Source organism: Oncorhynchus clarkii, chromosome 3, assembly GCF_045791955.1.
Source record: "Oncorhynchus clarkii lewisi isolate Uvic-CL-2024 chromosome 3, UVic_Ocla_1.0, whole genome shotgun sequence".
NCBI classification, from domain to species: Eukaryota; Metazoa; Chordata; class Actinopteri; order Salmoniformes; family Salmonidae; genus Oncorhynchus; species Oncorhynchus clarkii.
In genome coordinates this window covers 47,994,705-48,010,130 of record NC_092149.1, presented here as the reverse complement: position 1 = coordinate 48,010,130, position 15,426 = coordinate 47,994,705, and the positions used below count along the sequence as shown (strand labels likewise).

The following is a 15,426-nucleotide window of genomic DNA, read 5'->3' as shown; positions in this document are numbered from 1 at the left end:
GGATGGTGTGTTCATGGTGATGAGCTGTGTTGCTTTTACGCCAAACATAACGTTTTGCATTGTTGCCAAAAAGTTCAATTTTCGTTTCATCTGACCAGAGCACCTTCTTCCACATGTTTGGTGTGTCTCCCAGGCGGCTTGTGGCAAACTTTAAACAACACTTTTTATGGATATCTTTAAGAAATGGCTTTCTTCTTGCCACTCTTCCATAAAGGCCAGATTTGTGCAATATACGACTGATTGTTGTCCTATGGACAGAGTCTCCCACCTCAGCTGTAGATCTCTGCAGTTCATCCAGAGTGATCATGGGCCTCTTGGCTGCATCTCTGATCAGTCTTCTCCGTGTATGAGCTGAAAGTTTAGAGGGACGGCCAGGTCTTGGTAGATTTGCAGTGGTCTGATACTCCTTCCATTTCAATATTATCGCTTGCATAGTGTTCCTTGGGATGTTTAAAGCTTTGGAAATCTTTTTGTATCCAAATCCGGCTTTAAACTTCTTCACAACAGTATCTCGGACCTGCCTGGTGTGTTCCTTGTTCTTCATGATGCTCTCTGCGCTTTTGACGGACCTCTGAGACTATCACAGTGCAGGTGCATTTATACGGAGACTTGATTACACACAGGTGGATTGTATTTATCATCATTAGTCATTTACGTCAACATTGGATCATTCAGAGATCCTCACTGAACTTCTGGAGAGAGTTTGCTGCACTGAAAGTAAAGAGGCTGAATAATTTTGCACACCCAATTTTTCAGTTTTTGATTTGTTAAAAAAGTTTGAAATATCCAATAAATGTCGTTCCACTTCATGATTGTGTCCCACTTGTTGTTGATTCTTCACAAAAAAATACAGTTTTATATCTTTATGTTTGAAGCCTGAAATGTGGCAAAAGGTCGCAAAATTCAAGGGGGCCGAATACTTTCGCAAGGCACTGTATTAGGTTCGGTTTGCTCCTAGCAAAACTCGGCTAAGCGACGCTAACGTCTGTCTCGCATACTCCGTTAAAATACCTTCGCTTGAAAATATAGAAAAATATGACAATGTGGCAATATTACCGTTTGTCCCTCTTCAGATGCCATATCAACAAAATAGCCAGTATACATTTCATCAGAATTAAATAAAAAACGAATCAAGAAATCTTAAGTATTTTGGATTTTTTTTTTGCCTAAGAGGTCGTCTTTGCTTAATTTTACATCTAACCGAGATGTTTGGTGTAGTGTTTCTGATGAGCTGTGAGTTGTGATGGCCCTCAAGTTTGACCCATGAGTGAGTTGAAAGAAAAGGTTGTCTCACGAGAACTGGGTCTGACCTTTTGAGTGACCCTCTGGCTTAGTTTCCTCGATTGTTTCTCATTATGAAACGATTACATATTTCTCTGTCGATCGTTATAGAATGATTATAGTACATTTTGGAGATTACGTACATTTTTGCTTCCAGGGTCCTACACTTTCAAGTGTCCAATCAAAGCTACCCAATTCAATCCCGTGCTATTTTTGTGCCAAAAGCCCAGTATACGGCACCGGATGCTTTTTAGAAAACGTCTGTGCTAAATACTCATTGCTTTTTTTTACATAAGTAGAATAAAAGCATGCGTTAGATGAAGGGTTCATTGTCTCGTTCATTTAATTTGTCACGCTGTGATCCATCTAGCTACCACTTTATTAACTTCTTATACAAAGACACAAAGGCCTAAAACACTGATCTCTCTCGCTCTCTCTGCACCCCTCTATCCTCTCAGCCTCTAAAAAACAGCGGGTGCGCTTCAGCAACATCATGGAGGTGCGCCAGCTCCCATCTACACAGGCCCTGGAAGCCAAGCTGTCCCGTATGTCCTTCCCCGCCGCCAAGGACCAGGAGTCCATGCTCCGCACAGTGGGCAAGCTCACCGTCACCGACGTGGCCAAGATCAGCTTCTTCTTCTGCTTTGTGGTGAGTAAAAATGTTATAGTGTGGGAACTTGTTTTGTTAGTGTCTGTAGACTTATTAACTTGGTAGACTCTCAAACTTTAGTATACTAGCTGGGCACCTCCGTATTAAGTTGGAGGAAGAAAAGTCAGTATCTTAAATACATCTTTGGAGTATATACATTTGAGATTTGGTTCAATTGCCTAAGGCAATAAAGGCTATTTTTCATTTTTTTTTTTTTTTACGTCTGTCAACTTAATCTAAGTAGTTAAATTTGTCACATTGCTGTCAAGTGTCAGTAGTAGGTGAGTTAACTACACAGTTTATTATTGTCATTGATGAGTTATTGCTGCTAGTACTCCTAATTTTGCTGCAGTGTGTTTGCTGAAGAATACCCCCAGGGTCGTTCCATGTCATTTCAGCAAGTCATGACACCCACCATCTCAGATTGTTCTGAAATCCTTTCTGTAGTTAGAAACAAAAAAGATTAGCATTCCTGCAACATTATTTTGTTGAAATAAAATTGGATCTCTGAGAAATTAAGTTACAATGAACAAAAATATAAACGCAACATGTAAAGTGTTTGTCCCATGTTTCATGAGCTGAAATAAAACATCCCAGACATTTTCTAAATGTACAAAAAATGTGTTTCTCTCAAATGTTGCACACAAGTTTGTTTACATCCCTTTTAGTGAGCATTTCACCTTTGCCAAGATAATCCACCCACCTGACAGGTGTGGCATATCAACAAGCTGATTAAACAGCATGATCATTACAGAGATGCACCTTGTGCTGGGAACAATCAAAGGCCACTCTAAAATGTGCACAATGCCACAGATGCCTCAAGTTTTGAGGGAGCGTGCAATTGACATGCGGACTGCAGGAATGTCCACCAGAGCTGTTGCCAGAGAATTGAATGTTCATTTCTCTACCGTAAGCCATCTCTGTCATTTTAGAACATTTCGCAGTATGTCCAACCGGCCTCACAACCACAGACCACATGTAACCACGTCAGCCCAGAACCTCCACATCTGGCTTCTTCACATACGGCATCGTCTAAGACCAGCCACCCAGACAGCTGATGAAACTGTGGGTTTGCACAACTGATGGATTTCTGCACAAACTGTCATAAACCGTCTCTGGGAAGCTCATATGCGTGCTCGTTATCCTCACCAGGGTCTTTACCTGACTGCAGTTCGGCATCATAACCGACTTGAGTTGGGAAATGGTCACCTTCGATGGCTACTGACACGCTGGAGAAGTGTGCTCTTCACAGATGAATCCTGGTGTCAACTGTATTGGGCAGATGGCAGACAGCGTGTATGGCCTCTTGTGGGCGAGTGGTTTGCTGACGTCAATGTTGTGAACAGAGTGCCCCATGGTGGCGGAGGGGGTATGGTATAAGCTAAGGACATTGAAAACCATTGTATTTTGTCGATGGCAATTTGAATGGACAGAGATACCGTGACGAGATCCTGAGGCACATTGTCGCGCATTCATCCGCTGCCATCACCTATGTTTCAGCATGATAATGCACGGCCACATGTTGCAAAGATCTGTACACAATTCTTGGAAGCTGAAAATGTCTCAGGTTTCCTCGGCCTGCATACTCACCAGACATGTCATCCATGCTTTGGTTTTGTTTACCTACCCTCTGTTTCAAATGCAAACTTTTTTGCATTTGTGGCACAAATCCAATGCAATTCTTTAAAAACAAACACCCGGAACAGTGCCACCTAGTGGTCAGACCTGTTAACATCAGGATGCAGGATAGGACATAAACCTAACAACTTCAGTGCCATTTCTCTGAACAGGGGAAAAAAACATCACCAAACTCACTGGGAATACATTACATAGGATGAAAAAATAATCCTCTGAGCCGCAGCTCCATACTACTTGTCAGACATAGGGAACTGACACTACATTTGGGACCAAAAATATTGGTACCCTTGCACTTTTTTCAATTTTCACAAATAAATTAAAATTGACCAAAGTATTTGGTCTCCACAATTCTTTATTTCACTGTGAAAATTGCAGAACCTTTGTTTTTGATTCAGAACTTAATATATCAATTTAAATCAGAAAATAAACAAATGGCATTGACAAAATTATTGACACCCTAGACGTAATATTTTGTCACACAGCCTTTGGTTAAAATAACTGCAATCAAGCTTTTCCTATAGCCATCGATGAACTTCCTGCACCTCTGTACTGACAATTTGGCCCACTTCTCCCAGGGTGCTTTTTCCCAACTACTGTTTTCAGATCTCTCCACGAGTTATTGGCCACTTCAGAACAGTCCAGCGTTTTGTCTTGAACCATTCCTGGGTGCTTTTTAAAGTGTTTTGGGGGTCTGCTGAAAGACCCGTGACCTTCGACAAAGACCCATCTTTCTGACACTGGGTCTGACATTGCGCTCCAAAATGCCTTGTATGCACACGTTCAAGGCACCTAGTGCCAGAGGCAGAAAAGCAACCCCAAAACATCACTGAACCTCCTCCATGTTTGACTGTAGGGAAGGTGTTTTCTTTGATATTTTTTATTTTTTTTTGGAAACATAGAGATGGTGTGCTTTACTAAAATGCTCTAATTTGGTCTCATCTGTCCCCAGCACATTCTCCCAGAAGGATTTTGGCATGTTCAGGTGTGTTTTGGCAAGTTGCAGTCGGGATTTCTTATGTGTGTCTCTCTCTCAGCAGTGGGGTCCTCCTGGGTCTCCTACCATATAACCCCCTTTCATTCAGTTGCCGTCGAATGGTGCGAGTTAACTCTCTTAACTTTGGTCTGAATGTCTTGAATCTGTGTGGCAGTTGATCGAGGTGCTTTCTCCACTAATCCTTCGCTTCCTTCGAGTTTCCTCTTGCAACCATGTCCAGGGAGGTTGGTTACAGAGGCATGAGCCTTAAACATATTGGTAACATGATGTACGGTGGAAACAGGAACATCAAGGTTTCTGGAGATTTGAGATTGTCTAGAGCATTGGGCAAGTAACTGAACGGTTGCTGGATCGAATCCCAGAGCTAACAAGGTAAAAAAAAATCTGTCGTTCTGCCCCACTGTTCCCCGGTAGGCTGTTATTGTAAATAAGAATTTGTCCCTAAGTGTCTTGCCTAGTTAAAAAACACTTTAAAAATATATTATTGTCTGACCTCTTCAGATAATTCTCTTTTCCTTTTTTCCATGCTCATTGCGGTACACACAGTGACACAGAACAGGGAGAATGAGTCGTTTTCTCTATTAAAACTGTTTGAATTAGTGTGTTTTTATATTGTAGGCACCCCAGGTGCGTTTAATTCCAAAGTAAAGAAGAATCACCTGCTTGAAATCAAATTATTTGTAACTACTTCCAGACGGTGCCAATAATATTGTCTAGGTCATATTAGGACTTCTTTGTGGAATAAGCTAAGATGTTGTAAATTATTCTTGTTTTGTTCAACTGCAAACCGAAGACATGATATGTGGATACCAATATATTTTTTCAATAGTTTTCTGGAAGACATGGTATGGTGCATTATTTTAAAATATTACAAGGGTGCCAATATTTTTGGCCACGACTGTATATACTCGTTGTTAGGGTGGGATTGGGGTGGGGGATCCGTGGGTGGCTTTTTGCCATTTATTTTGGAATCATCATGTCTTACTCATTGTTAGAATTTTTTGGAGGTCCAAATCGGATGTTATTTTAATGTATAGAATATTATATGAATCCTAACATTTAAAGTGGCCAATTTGGGTGCGACCAGTTTGCTTAATTTCTCAGAGATCAAATTATATTTCAACAAAATGTTACAGTAATGCTAGTTTTATCTGTTTTTAACTACAGAAACGATTTAAGAACAATCTGAGATGGCGGGTGTCTAACCTCTTTCTTGTGCTTTTTGAGGTGGAATACTCCCCCCCCCAACAAGTCATGGCTTTGGGGTTTGCCCTTCATGAATAGTGTAAATTAGTGTAAAATAACACATTATGCATGCAGAATCCTGAACTCGTTTATCTTACAAACTTTGCGCTTGTAAACAAATCTTTGTATCATCACTCATTTCCCACATGAGCAATGACTCAGAGCTGAGGGAAGACTACACACATGAGTAATCGTCAATCTACCGTATTTGGTACACATTAGAAGTGTGTCATGCTGACCCGTATCCCCCTCCTGCTCTCCCTCAGTGGTTCCTAGCCAACCTCTCCTACCAAGAGGCCCTGTCTGACACTCCGGTTGCCATAGTGAACGTTCTGTCCTCCACTTCAGGTGAGTCCGTACACTAAATATGACTTTACTCAGCTAATTTTACATGTAGGATCTTACAATGGGGAAAAAAACAAAAAAACCATGGATGTTTAAAATAAATAAAAAATGTCATTATTGTTCCCTTGTAAAAACTTTGTTGCAAAGAAATATTACGGTGTTACCTTGTACAGGTTGTTGGTATTCTCGCTGGTATTTGTCTCGCCAGGTCTCTTCACCCTCATCCTGGCGGCCGTATTTCCCAGTAACAGCAGTGACCGCTTTACTCTGTCCAAGCTTTTAGCTGTGGCTCTGTGGTAAGCCATGACATCAGCTGAATAATTGTAGTTACTCTGGCTTCTTACTACTATCTGTAGTTACATTGTTTGTCTGGTCCCTTTCCCCATAGCATGGGAGGAGTGGCCCTGGTCAGTTTTTCCAGCATGGACAGCCCCGACGGGAAAGGTGCTACAGGTATCAATGGAGATAAACATCCTTCCTCAAAACCGTTTTTGTTTTTGTTTGTCTTTTTTCCTTCCTCCTGTTACTTTTCTATCCCTCTTCATATTGTGTGTATTTGTCATGTCTTGTACTGCACTTGATTTGTGTCCTAGAAATGTGCTATATAAATACAATGTATTATTTAAGCATGAAATCATCTCTAGATGTGCAAGCCATGCCACGATGTCACGTTTGCTTGCATTGCAGAAAAAAACATTTGGAGAGTAACCATGAGAAAGGGGATGTAATTAGCATAACATAACATGATGAAGTCGTGTCATGTTCAGGCTCCCTGTGGTCGGTGGCTGGGGCTGCGCTGTACGCGGTCTACATCGTCATGATCAAGAGGAAGGTGGACCGGGAGGACAAGCTGGATATCCCTATGTTCTTTGGTAAGTAGATCATAGTTAGGTCTTAAACATCTTACTAGAGTCAGGTGTGGCAGCTTGGTCTGTTGCTGATTTTCAGATGCTCTTTTCACTGATATAACTCCATATAATGATCCTGAATTGTGTATAAAGTAATTATATTCAATTAAATGTTTGTAATATGTAATATATAAAATTTTCACCTGCAAATAGCACTAAATGTCAACACATCAGTATTAATAAAGTTGTCATCTTCTCTTATTTGTGTCTCTTAGGATTTGTGGGGTTGTTCAACCTGCTCCTCCTATGGCCAGGCTTCCTTTTGCTTCACTACACAGGCTTTGAGGCCTTTGAGCTGCCCAGCAAGCTAGTGTGGACCTACATCCTCATCAACGGCCTCATCGGCACTGTGCTCTCCGAGTTCCTCTGGCTCTGGTGTGTCTCGGTTGATGAATGAATGGATTGATTGGTTTGATTGATTGAATGACCGCATATGTACTCCTTGTCCACTCTGCTATTCACACTGCAGAAACACACTGTGCAGAAACATGTATCTTGAATCGGAAAATGATATATATGTGCGTAACTTGGACTTGCACGTCAATTATGCATTGATGTGAATGGGAGATATGCACCAGAATGTAAGTTACCCACACATATCTCGGGTTAAGATTGGTCCCTCTATCTATAGCAGTGGTCACCAATCAAGATCACTTTCACAGTCAAAAAGCAAGCTGAGATCTACCGCTCATATTAAAAAAATAGATAATGTAACGTTACCAAAATAAAAACTGTTCTGTAGTATTGAGGTTTGTGCAGTAAGCTTTTTTTATTTGACTGGACTCTATAAAAAAAAAAAAACACATGGTCAAATCATGACGTCAGTGATCTTCAGGTCGGAAAGTCGGAGTTCTTGAAAGATGCCAGAGTTTCTGACTTGGAATTCCGAGTTGGATGACCGTTCAAAACTATTTTGTCCAGTCGGATCTCGTTTTTTTCAGAGTTCAGTTGTCTTGAATGTTGGAAGTCGGAGATTTTGAAGTTCCCAGTTGTTTTGAACACGGCATTAGGCTCAGCGGGGGGGGGGGGAGAGAGCAGCAGAGGGTCCGCCTCTCACGGTCCCTGCTCTCTCTTTCCTTTCCTCTGGTGAGACTGACCAGAGAGAGGGGACACCGTCTTCCACCTGATGGTGAAACTCAAGTCAGACCGCATCTGCGTCATGCACAAATTCATGTTGTGAAATATTCCTCAATATTAAAATAGACATGACACGCTGATAATTATATTTAAAAAACGCAGGCCTATCGATACACTTGGCTCTTCATTCATTGCAGCTGCAGCATGAGTGGAAGTATGGAGAAGCATGTTATGTAATGATGTTGAATAAAAAGTGTTGATGGGACTGAATAAAAACCTAGACCTGAACGCACTCCTAAAAACAGCAGCACTTTGCTGTATTCATGAACAGTCTTTCTCTGGTCATGGTTTTGAAAGTTATGAAATCTCAGTAGGCTGGTATCCAATTTTGGTCGTGGAAGCTGTAGGCACGGTGATTTGAGCAATCCGATTGGCCAGCGCAGTAGGAGAACGACCTGTTGGTGACCACGGGGCTATAGTGTGATATGCAGAGTTATGCCAAGTGATACATTTTTATTTATTGCGTAAGAGGAGTATTTTTGCATTTGATTCAATTGTAACCTTGTTGTGTGTTCAATATAATGTTGTGTGTTCTCTCCATAGGGGCTGCTTCCTCACCTCCTCCCTCATAGGCACTCTGGCCCTCAGCCTCACCATCCCACTGTCCATCATAGCAGACATATGCATGCAGAAGGTAAGAGGGGGCACTATTATTACTGCATGTCTGTTGCCATCACACCCTTGAGCATGGCTGCTCTACCAAAGTTGGTGTGTTAGTTTATAGGTCAAATAAAGTGGAATTGGTTTGTGATGGATGCTTTGTCACATTGCACTTAGCGTAATGAATTTTATGACAGGGTATCATCTAGCAAGGTTATGAGTGAGCATTGTCTGTCTGCCTGTGGGGATCTAACTTTGAAGCCTTAGAAGCTATTCCCTTAGTAGACTGCATGGGATATAGCATAATTTGAAGTTTAAAAATAGCATGTTTTTTTGTGTGCCAATAGTTAGAAAACTCTCATGCTTCTGTTGGATATCCAGTCTGTTGAGATGTCAAGTCAACAACTCTCATTTCATAAATACATGACATGCTAGCTAGTAACACTGAAGTTCAAGTACAATGCACTCATCTTGTAAGAAGCCACCCTTCTGAGATGGTGGTGATTGTTATACATGTAGCTTTATTGCAAGTATTGGAATTATTTGACCCACTGTTAGGCAGCTGGCACTTGCTGTACATCTATAGGTGTACTATATAAGCAGCTATCACATTCTTTACTGCTATATTTCGGTCCCCAGGTGAGTTTCTCCTGGCTGTTTTTCGCTGGAGCGGTTCCCGTCTTCCTCTCCTTCTTCATCGCCACTCTGTTATGCCACTACAACAACTGGGACCCCGTCATGGTGGGGCTACGAAGAGTGTTTGCCTTCATATGCCGCTCGAAACATCGGATTCAAAGGTACTGGGGAAAAACACTTGCTACTCTTTGTATTGTTGCCTACTGTTTACTTGGCCAATACTTTGTAAGGTTTGACTTTCACAGTAATTGTGTACACGCACACACACACACTTAAATTTGCCCAAATTGAAATGTGCCCCGTTGAATCCAGGACAATGGATAGTGTTGGTTGCCTTTAGGCTTGCTGGGATTGTATTTAAATTATTTTGCGTTTATGGCGCTAATCTGATATATTGTGATTGCACTCAATTCTTATCTGAATGCTAGTTGTTCCCATTCAGGTAGTGATTATGATCATGGTCATGGCCTCTTCCCTCAGATTGCCAGAGGACAGTGAACAGTGTGAAAGCCTTATTCCCTTACACACTGTCTCCCATGACAACGAAAGCTTCTGCTCGTGATCCACCAGCCAGTCACAGGGTAAGGAGACACAAATTAAATTTTTCTATGTCCTGTTACAATCTGAGGTTACCTACATTCTATTCCACATCAAGTAACTGATGCAAGAAGTAAAATTTGATTTGAAAAACAGATTTAAAAAACACCTTATGGAACAGTGGGGACTGTGAAGCAACACAAACATAGGCACAGTAATAAATAATAAACCTGGCTCCCTTCAATTCTGCTCGCAAACATGCATTCTTTGGACAATAAAATGGACAAGTTATTGGGAAGATTAAACTACCAACGGGACATTAAAAACTGTTACATCTTGTGCATTAAGGAGTCGTGGCTGAATGACAGCAATATCAACATACAGCTAGCTGTCTTGTTATACGATGTACCGGCAGGATAGAACAGCACCGTCTGGTCTATGTATTTTTGTAAACATCAGCTGGTGCACGATATCGAAAGGAAGTCTTGAGCTATTGCTCGCCTGAGGTAGAGTTTCTCATGATAAGCTGCAGACCGCATTATCTACTGAGAGAGTTCTCATCTATATTCTTTGTAGCTGTTTACATACCACCACAGTCCGAGGCTGGCACTTAGATAGCATTGAATGAGCTGTGTTCCGCCATAAGCAAACAAGAAAATGCTCACCCAGAGGTGGTGCTCCTAGTAGCAGGGGACATTAATGCAGGGAAACTTAAATCAGTTTTACCTAACTTCTATCAACATGTTAAATGTGCAACCAGAGAGAAAAGAGCTGGACCACCTATTCTCCACACACAGAGATGCATACAAAGCTCTCCCTCGCCCTCCATTTGGCAAATCTGACCATAATTCTGTCCTCCTGATTACAAGCAAAAATGAAAGCATGAAGCACAAGTGACTAGATCAATAAAAAAGTGGTCAGATGAAGCAGATGCTAAGCTACAGGACAGTTTTGCTGGCACAGACTGGAATATGTTCCAGGATTCCTCCAGTGGCATTTTTTTTTTTTTACCTTTATTTAATTAGGCAAGTCAGTTAAGAACAAATTCTTATTTTCAATGACGGCCTAGGAACAGTGGGTTAACAGCCTGTTCAGGGGCAGAACGACAGATTTGTACCTTGTCAGCTCGGGGATTTGAACTTGCAACCTTCCGGTAACTAGTCCAACGCTCTAACCACTAGGCTACCCTGCGGAGTACACCACATCTGTCATTGGCTTCAATAGGTGCATTGATGACGTCGTCCCCACAGTGACCGGTTAGTTAAAGTAGTATGTACATGTAGGTAGAGTTAATTAAAGTGACTATGCATAGATGACAATAGAGTGGCAGTGGTGTGGAGAGGGGAGGGGGGCCGGCAATGTGAATAGTCTGGTTAGTGAATAGTCCGCCTCCGCACATTGACTCTGTACCGGCACTCCCCTGTATATATTGTTATTTTTTTTACTGCTGTTCTTTAATTACTTGTTACTTTTATCTCTTGTTCTTATCTGTATTTTTTTTTAACTACACTGTCGGTTAGGGGCTCGTAAGTAAGCATTTCACTGTAAGTTCTACACCCGTTGTATTCGGCGCATGTGACTAACATTTAATTTGATAAGACACATCTCCTCTATTTGTCCAATGATATTTGCCTTTTATCATCTGGAAAACACTGGATTCACTCACTTCCTATAATCATGTAATTTGTTTTGTCTTTGAACATCTGTCGTGCATTTATCTACTTCAATGTTTAGACAGTATTGAGTGAGAGAGGAAGGACAGGAAGGACAAGTAAATATTTTCGATAAGATCATCGCCCACCTACTCCAAGGGATCTGGATTTCACCATGTGAAAAGATGTAATTAGTTTTCCCTTTTTAGGGTTTTCAATACATTTTAAATGAAGACATGGTGTCTCGTAGATGTGCTGTTGGTGAATGCTGTATTAAAGCTAACCATTGAGTACTTATTCTGAGCTTTGTCTGATAAATACCCTCCCCCTTTTACCAAGGTAGACATGCAGCTAGTATTCTGCTGGATTTATGCTGATGATTATGTAGCAAGGTTTTTTTTTTCTCAACGCAACCAGCTGGAGCCTGTCAGTGGTTTTCATAGCAACAATGATGACTAAAGCTGTGTTTGAATACTCATACTAACTGCACTAACCGTTCTATTTGTGACGTAAATTGAGTATGTAGTATGCTTATTGGTTTGTTAATTTGTTAACTTCTCTAGCCTTACGAAGCACGTAGCATATCATTACAGCAGTTGCTTTTATGTACCGGTATGTTAGCTAGATACCGTCCTAACGTTAGTTGGCTACTAATATATAGAACTTACCAGTATATTAACTATATGCTATCTAACTACCCAGCGTTTATTGACTTGATTATTCACGTCATTCTTAGCTTAGCTAAGTGGTATAGTTGTGTGTTCTCAATGGATATTGTTAATGAAGTTGTATGCTAACAAGCTAAGCTAACAAGAAGTTGCATAGCAACAGCATTAACTTCCGGTAGATAGGCAACACAGCTTTAGTCACAATGCGTTTGAGACCCTCCCTGGGGCATCTAACGACCTGATATCGGCAAGATAAAAAATATGACAGTGTGAACAACAGGCACATGAAATGGATGTCTTTCAGATCTCCCTTTTTATATCAGAATAAGTCAGTGAGACCTGCAAACATCTGTCTCCAATAGAAAAACAAGGTGTACGCTCACCTTTTTCTGTCTCTCACCAGATCGTGAATACAGTGCGGAGCGGCATGCTGAAGTGACAATCTTGAAGCAACCAATCAGAGACTTTGAACTACGTCCAGTGCCTCTTATTCAAACGATTTATTCTCTGCAGTGTGGAGTTGACGTTCCATCTCTACAAGATGAACTCTTTTTACTTTGTACAGTGTTGATGCGACTCGTCGTTGACTGAGATTGTGTGTTTTGCTGTGTTGGATGTGTAAAAAGAAAAACTTGATGGTACTGCCGGCCTTTTATCAATGATTCATTATGGCCACTTGAATTGGTACACGTTTAAATAAAGGGACAGAGTGGTTTCATAAGGAGAAGAGCAAGGTTGTTATTCCAGCGGCAGCAATTTCTAACAATGAAAGGGTCGCTGCTTGTTCACAGGAGTAGGTTTGGGAGCAGGCTAAATTAATTATCGTTAATGTAGAAATAGTATGGGTGGAACAAGTTGGTCATGGATTTGATCATCAGGCTATTAGGTGACTTACACATCTGATGTAGAGATCTGGGCGTATTCACAAATGGTCACAGAGTTAAAGGATTAGTTTTGCCTTTTAGATCATAATGAATAAGGATTTATCGACAGGGAGGACCTGTCCCTTGATCAGCACTCTGAGACACAGAGTAGCAGTTCCTGTGAACAAGCAGTCTCAGATAAGGAGATGGCACTACAGCCTATGAACTACCGCATTTGATTTCTCCCCCATATTCTACATCTCTCCATCTCTGGCCCCTGGCAGCCAGGTAATGCTGGATCATGAAGGCAAACTGTGATGAAGCCTTTTGTATGTGTTAGAATGGGAACTGACATTAACCCCTCGACTAAGCTAAGCTGCTCTACAGAAGTTATAATGCTGTTGCCTTTCCAACCGAAAACAGTAACCATCTCAAAACAGGTGTAAATACTGTACTACGCCATGAAATTCGAATGATGTATTCTTACTTTAGTTTGTATTTTGAAAAATGACTACTACAAAGACCCTCTGAGTATCTAGCCTTCATGTTCTCCGAAGAATTGTTTACTCCAATGTTTTTTGTTCTTTAAAGTCTTGACTGTTATGACACTAAAAAGGATTTAAGACAGACCAAGTACATGGATTTTCCAGAAGCACTATTTTTCATCCAATTAGATTCCCATAGTCTTAAAGAGAAAATGTTATTGCATCTGAGATTAGTCATAACACTACGGGGTGTGTTGCAGAGCCACGAATGGGGACCTGATTTGATTAAATATCTTTCACCTGTTGAAAACTGACAATTCTATGCTATAATAGAGTTTCTATGTCCAACAATTGTATTTTAGACACATTTTGTTTGATCAGCACATGAAATGCAAATCAATCACCCACTCACCCTTATTCTATTGATGATTTGATTTGACTTAAACACATGTTTGATCAGTTAAAGTGAACTGTCTCTTCTGTAACCCTTGATGTACACCATGACAAAGGGCATGTTATCATGTTATTCCACCAGCTGTCAACCTGTGTACAGAACTTTATGGAGTGTTTGCCCAGCACCCATTGTGGAAGACATTTTATGACTTGAGCTAACTGCAGGAAGTAATAACTTGCCCTGTAAAGTGAAAAAAACTTCAGCCCCTCAAGTGCAGGTTTTACCTTTGTCCAACTCAGTTGTTACTTTCACAATGTAAAAAAATAAATAAGAATCTACCCTAGCCAGTAGCTTTTATTACCATCCGCTATGATTCTTGCACAAAGGAAACCAGCTGTGAGATGTATTTGGATGTTTAATACATGTGGTTCCTGTAGCCTATTTTTACTTGCGAAAAACCCAGGCACTCTGGAACTATACATCCTATGAAAGTTGATCATTTGTTTCCTATCTAAACATTTATCAGATTTTCCCCCATATCATCCATGTTGAAGTCTCTTATTGATGGGCGAGGTGCCAGATACATAAGTGCATTGTATATATATAACGCGTTTTCAAAAATGTATTTTTTTCATCGGTTCTTACGAAATGTGCGTATATCGTAAGAAGGTTGTTTTTTCTTTCTTGGGTACTTTGGTGGAAGGATGACTTTTTCCTCTGTCCAATCAGATTTTGTTTTGGTAATTTCCTGTCCTTTATTAATGGGTCTCTTTTTAAAAAGATGTATACAGATTTATCTAAGTGTGATCATCGTAGTTTACCCTATCATCACAGGCTCTTTTAAGAGTCTTTGGTGAAATTGCGTAAGTCCTTTTTCCAATGTTATGCAGCACTATTAAAACTAAAGATTTTCATTCTTGTCTCAAATATTGTTTTTTTAGTAGGTATGACTCCAGTGCTATTTTTCCAAATCCGATTGTAAGATTTTTTTAAAATTGTGATTCTTCCCTTACGAAAAAGTACTATAGGATTACTATAAAATAGTATTATACATACAGTGGGGCAAAAAAAGTATTTAGTCAGTCACCAATTGTGCAAGTTCTCCCACTTAAAAAGATGAGGCCTGTAATTTTCATCATAGGTACACTTCAACTTATGACAGACAAAATGAGGGGAAGAAAATCACGTAGGATTTTTAATGAATTTATTTGCAAATTATGGTGGAAAATAAGTATTTGGTCACCTACAAACAAGCAAGATTTCTGGCTCTCACAGACCTGTAACTTCTTATTTAAGAGGCTCCTCTGTCCTCCACTCGTCACCTGTATTAATGGCACCTGTTTGAACTTGTTATCAGTATAAAAGACACCTGTCCACAACCTCAAACAGTCACA

At 40.5% G+C, this 15,426-nt stretch overlaps 1 protein-coding gene across 9 annotated transcripts in view; it reads left to right on the top strand.

The window, feature by feature from the left end:
• Nucleotides 1–14,946, top strand: part of LOC139396425 (solute carrier family 35 member F5-like) — a 35,484-nt gene extending 20,538 nt beyond the window's left edge. For 5 of the 9 annotated variants that reach the window (XM_071143483.1, XM_071143476.1, XM_071143494.1 and 2 more), the window contains exons 7-17: nucleotides 1,740–1,930; nucleotides 4,518–4,550; nucleotides 6,074–6,155; nucleotides 6,361–6,448; nucleotides 6,541–6,605; nucleotides 6,905–7,024; nucleotides 7,276–7,435; nucleotides 8,741–8,831; nucleotides 9,437–9,594; nucleotides 9,914–10,014; nucleotides 12,694–12,890. In XM_071143483.1, the coding sequence (XP_070999584.1) occupies nucleotides 1,740–1,930; nucleotides 4,518–4,550; nucleotides 6,074–6,155; nucleotides 6,361–6,448; nucleotides 6,541–6,605; nucleotides 6,905–7,024; nucleotides 7,276–7,435; nucleotides 8,741–8,831; nucleotides 9,437–9,594; nucleotides 9,914–9,995 (1,070 nt within the window). In that variant the 3' untranslated portion in view covers nucleotides 9,996–10,014; nucleotides 12,694–12,890. Of the gene's footprint in view, nucleotides 1–1,739; nucleotides 1,931–4,517; nucleotides 4,551–6,073; nucleotides 6,156–6,360; nucleotides 6,449–6,540; nucleotides 6,606–6,904; nucleotides 7,025–7,275; nucleotides 7,436–8,740; nucleotides 8,832–9,436; nucleotides 9,595–9,913; nucleotides 10,015–12,693 lie in introns of all 9 variants that reach the window. The other 4 variants (XM_071143501.1, XM_071143509.1, XM_071143493.1 and 1 more) reach the window with 3 other exon arrangements.
• Nucleotides 14,947–15,426: the final 480 nt, after the last annotated feature.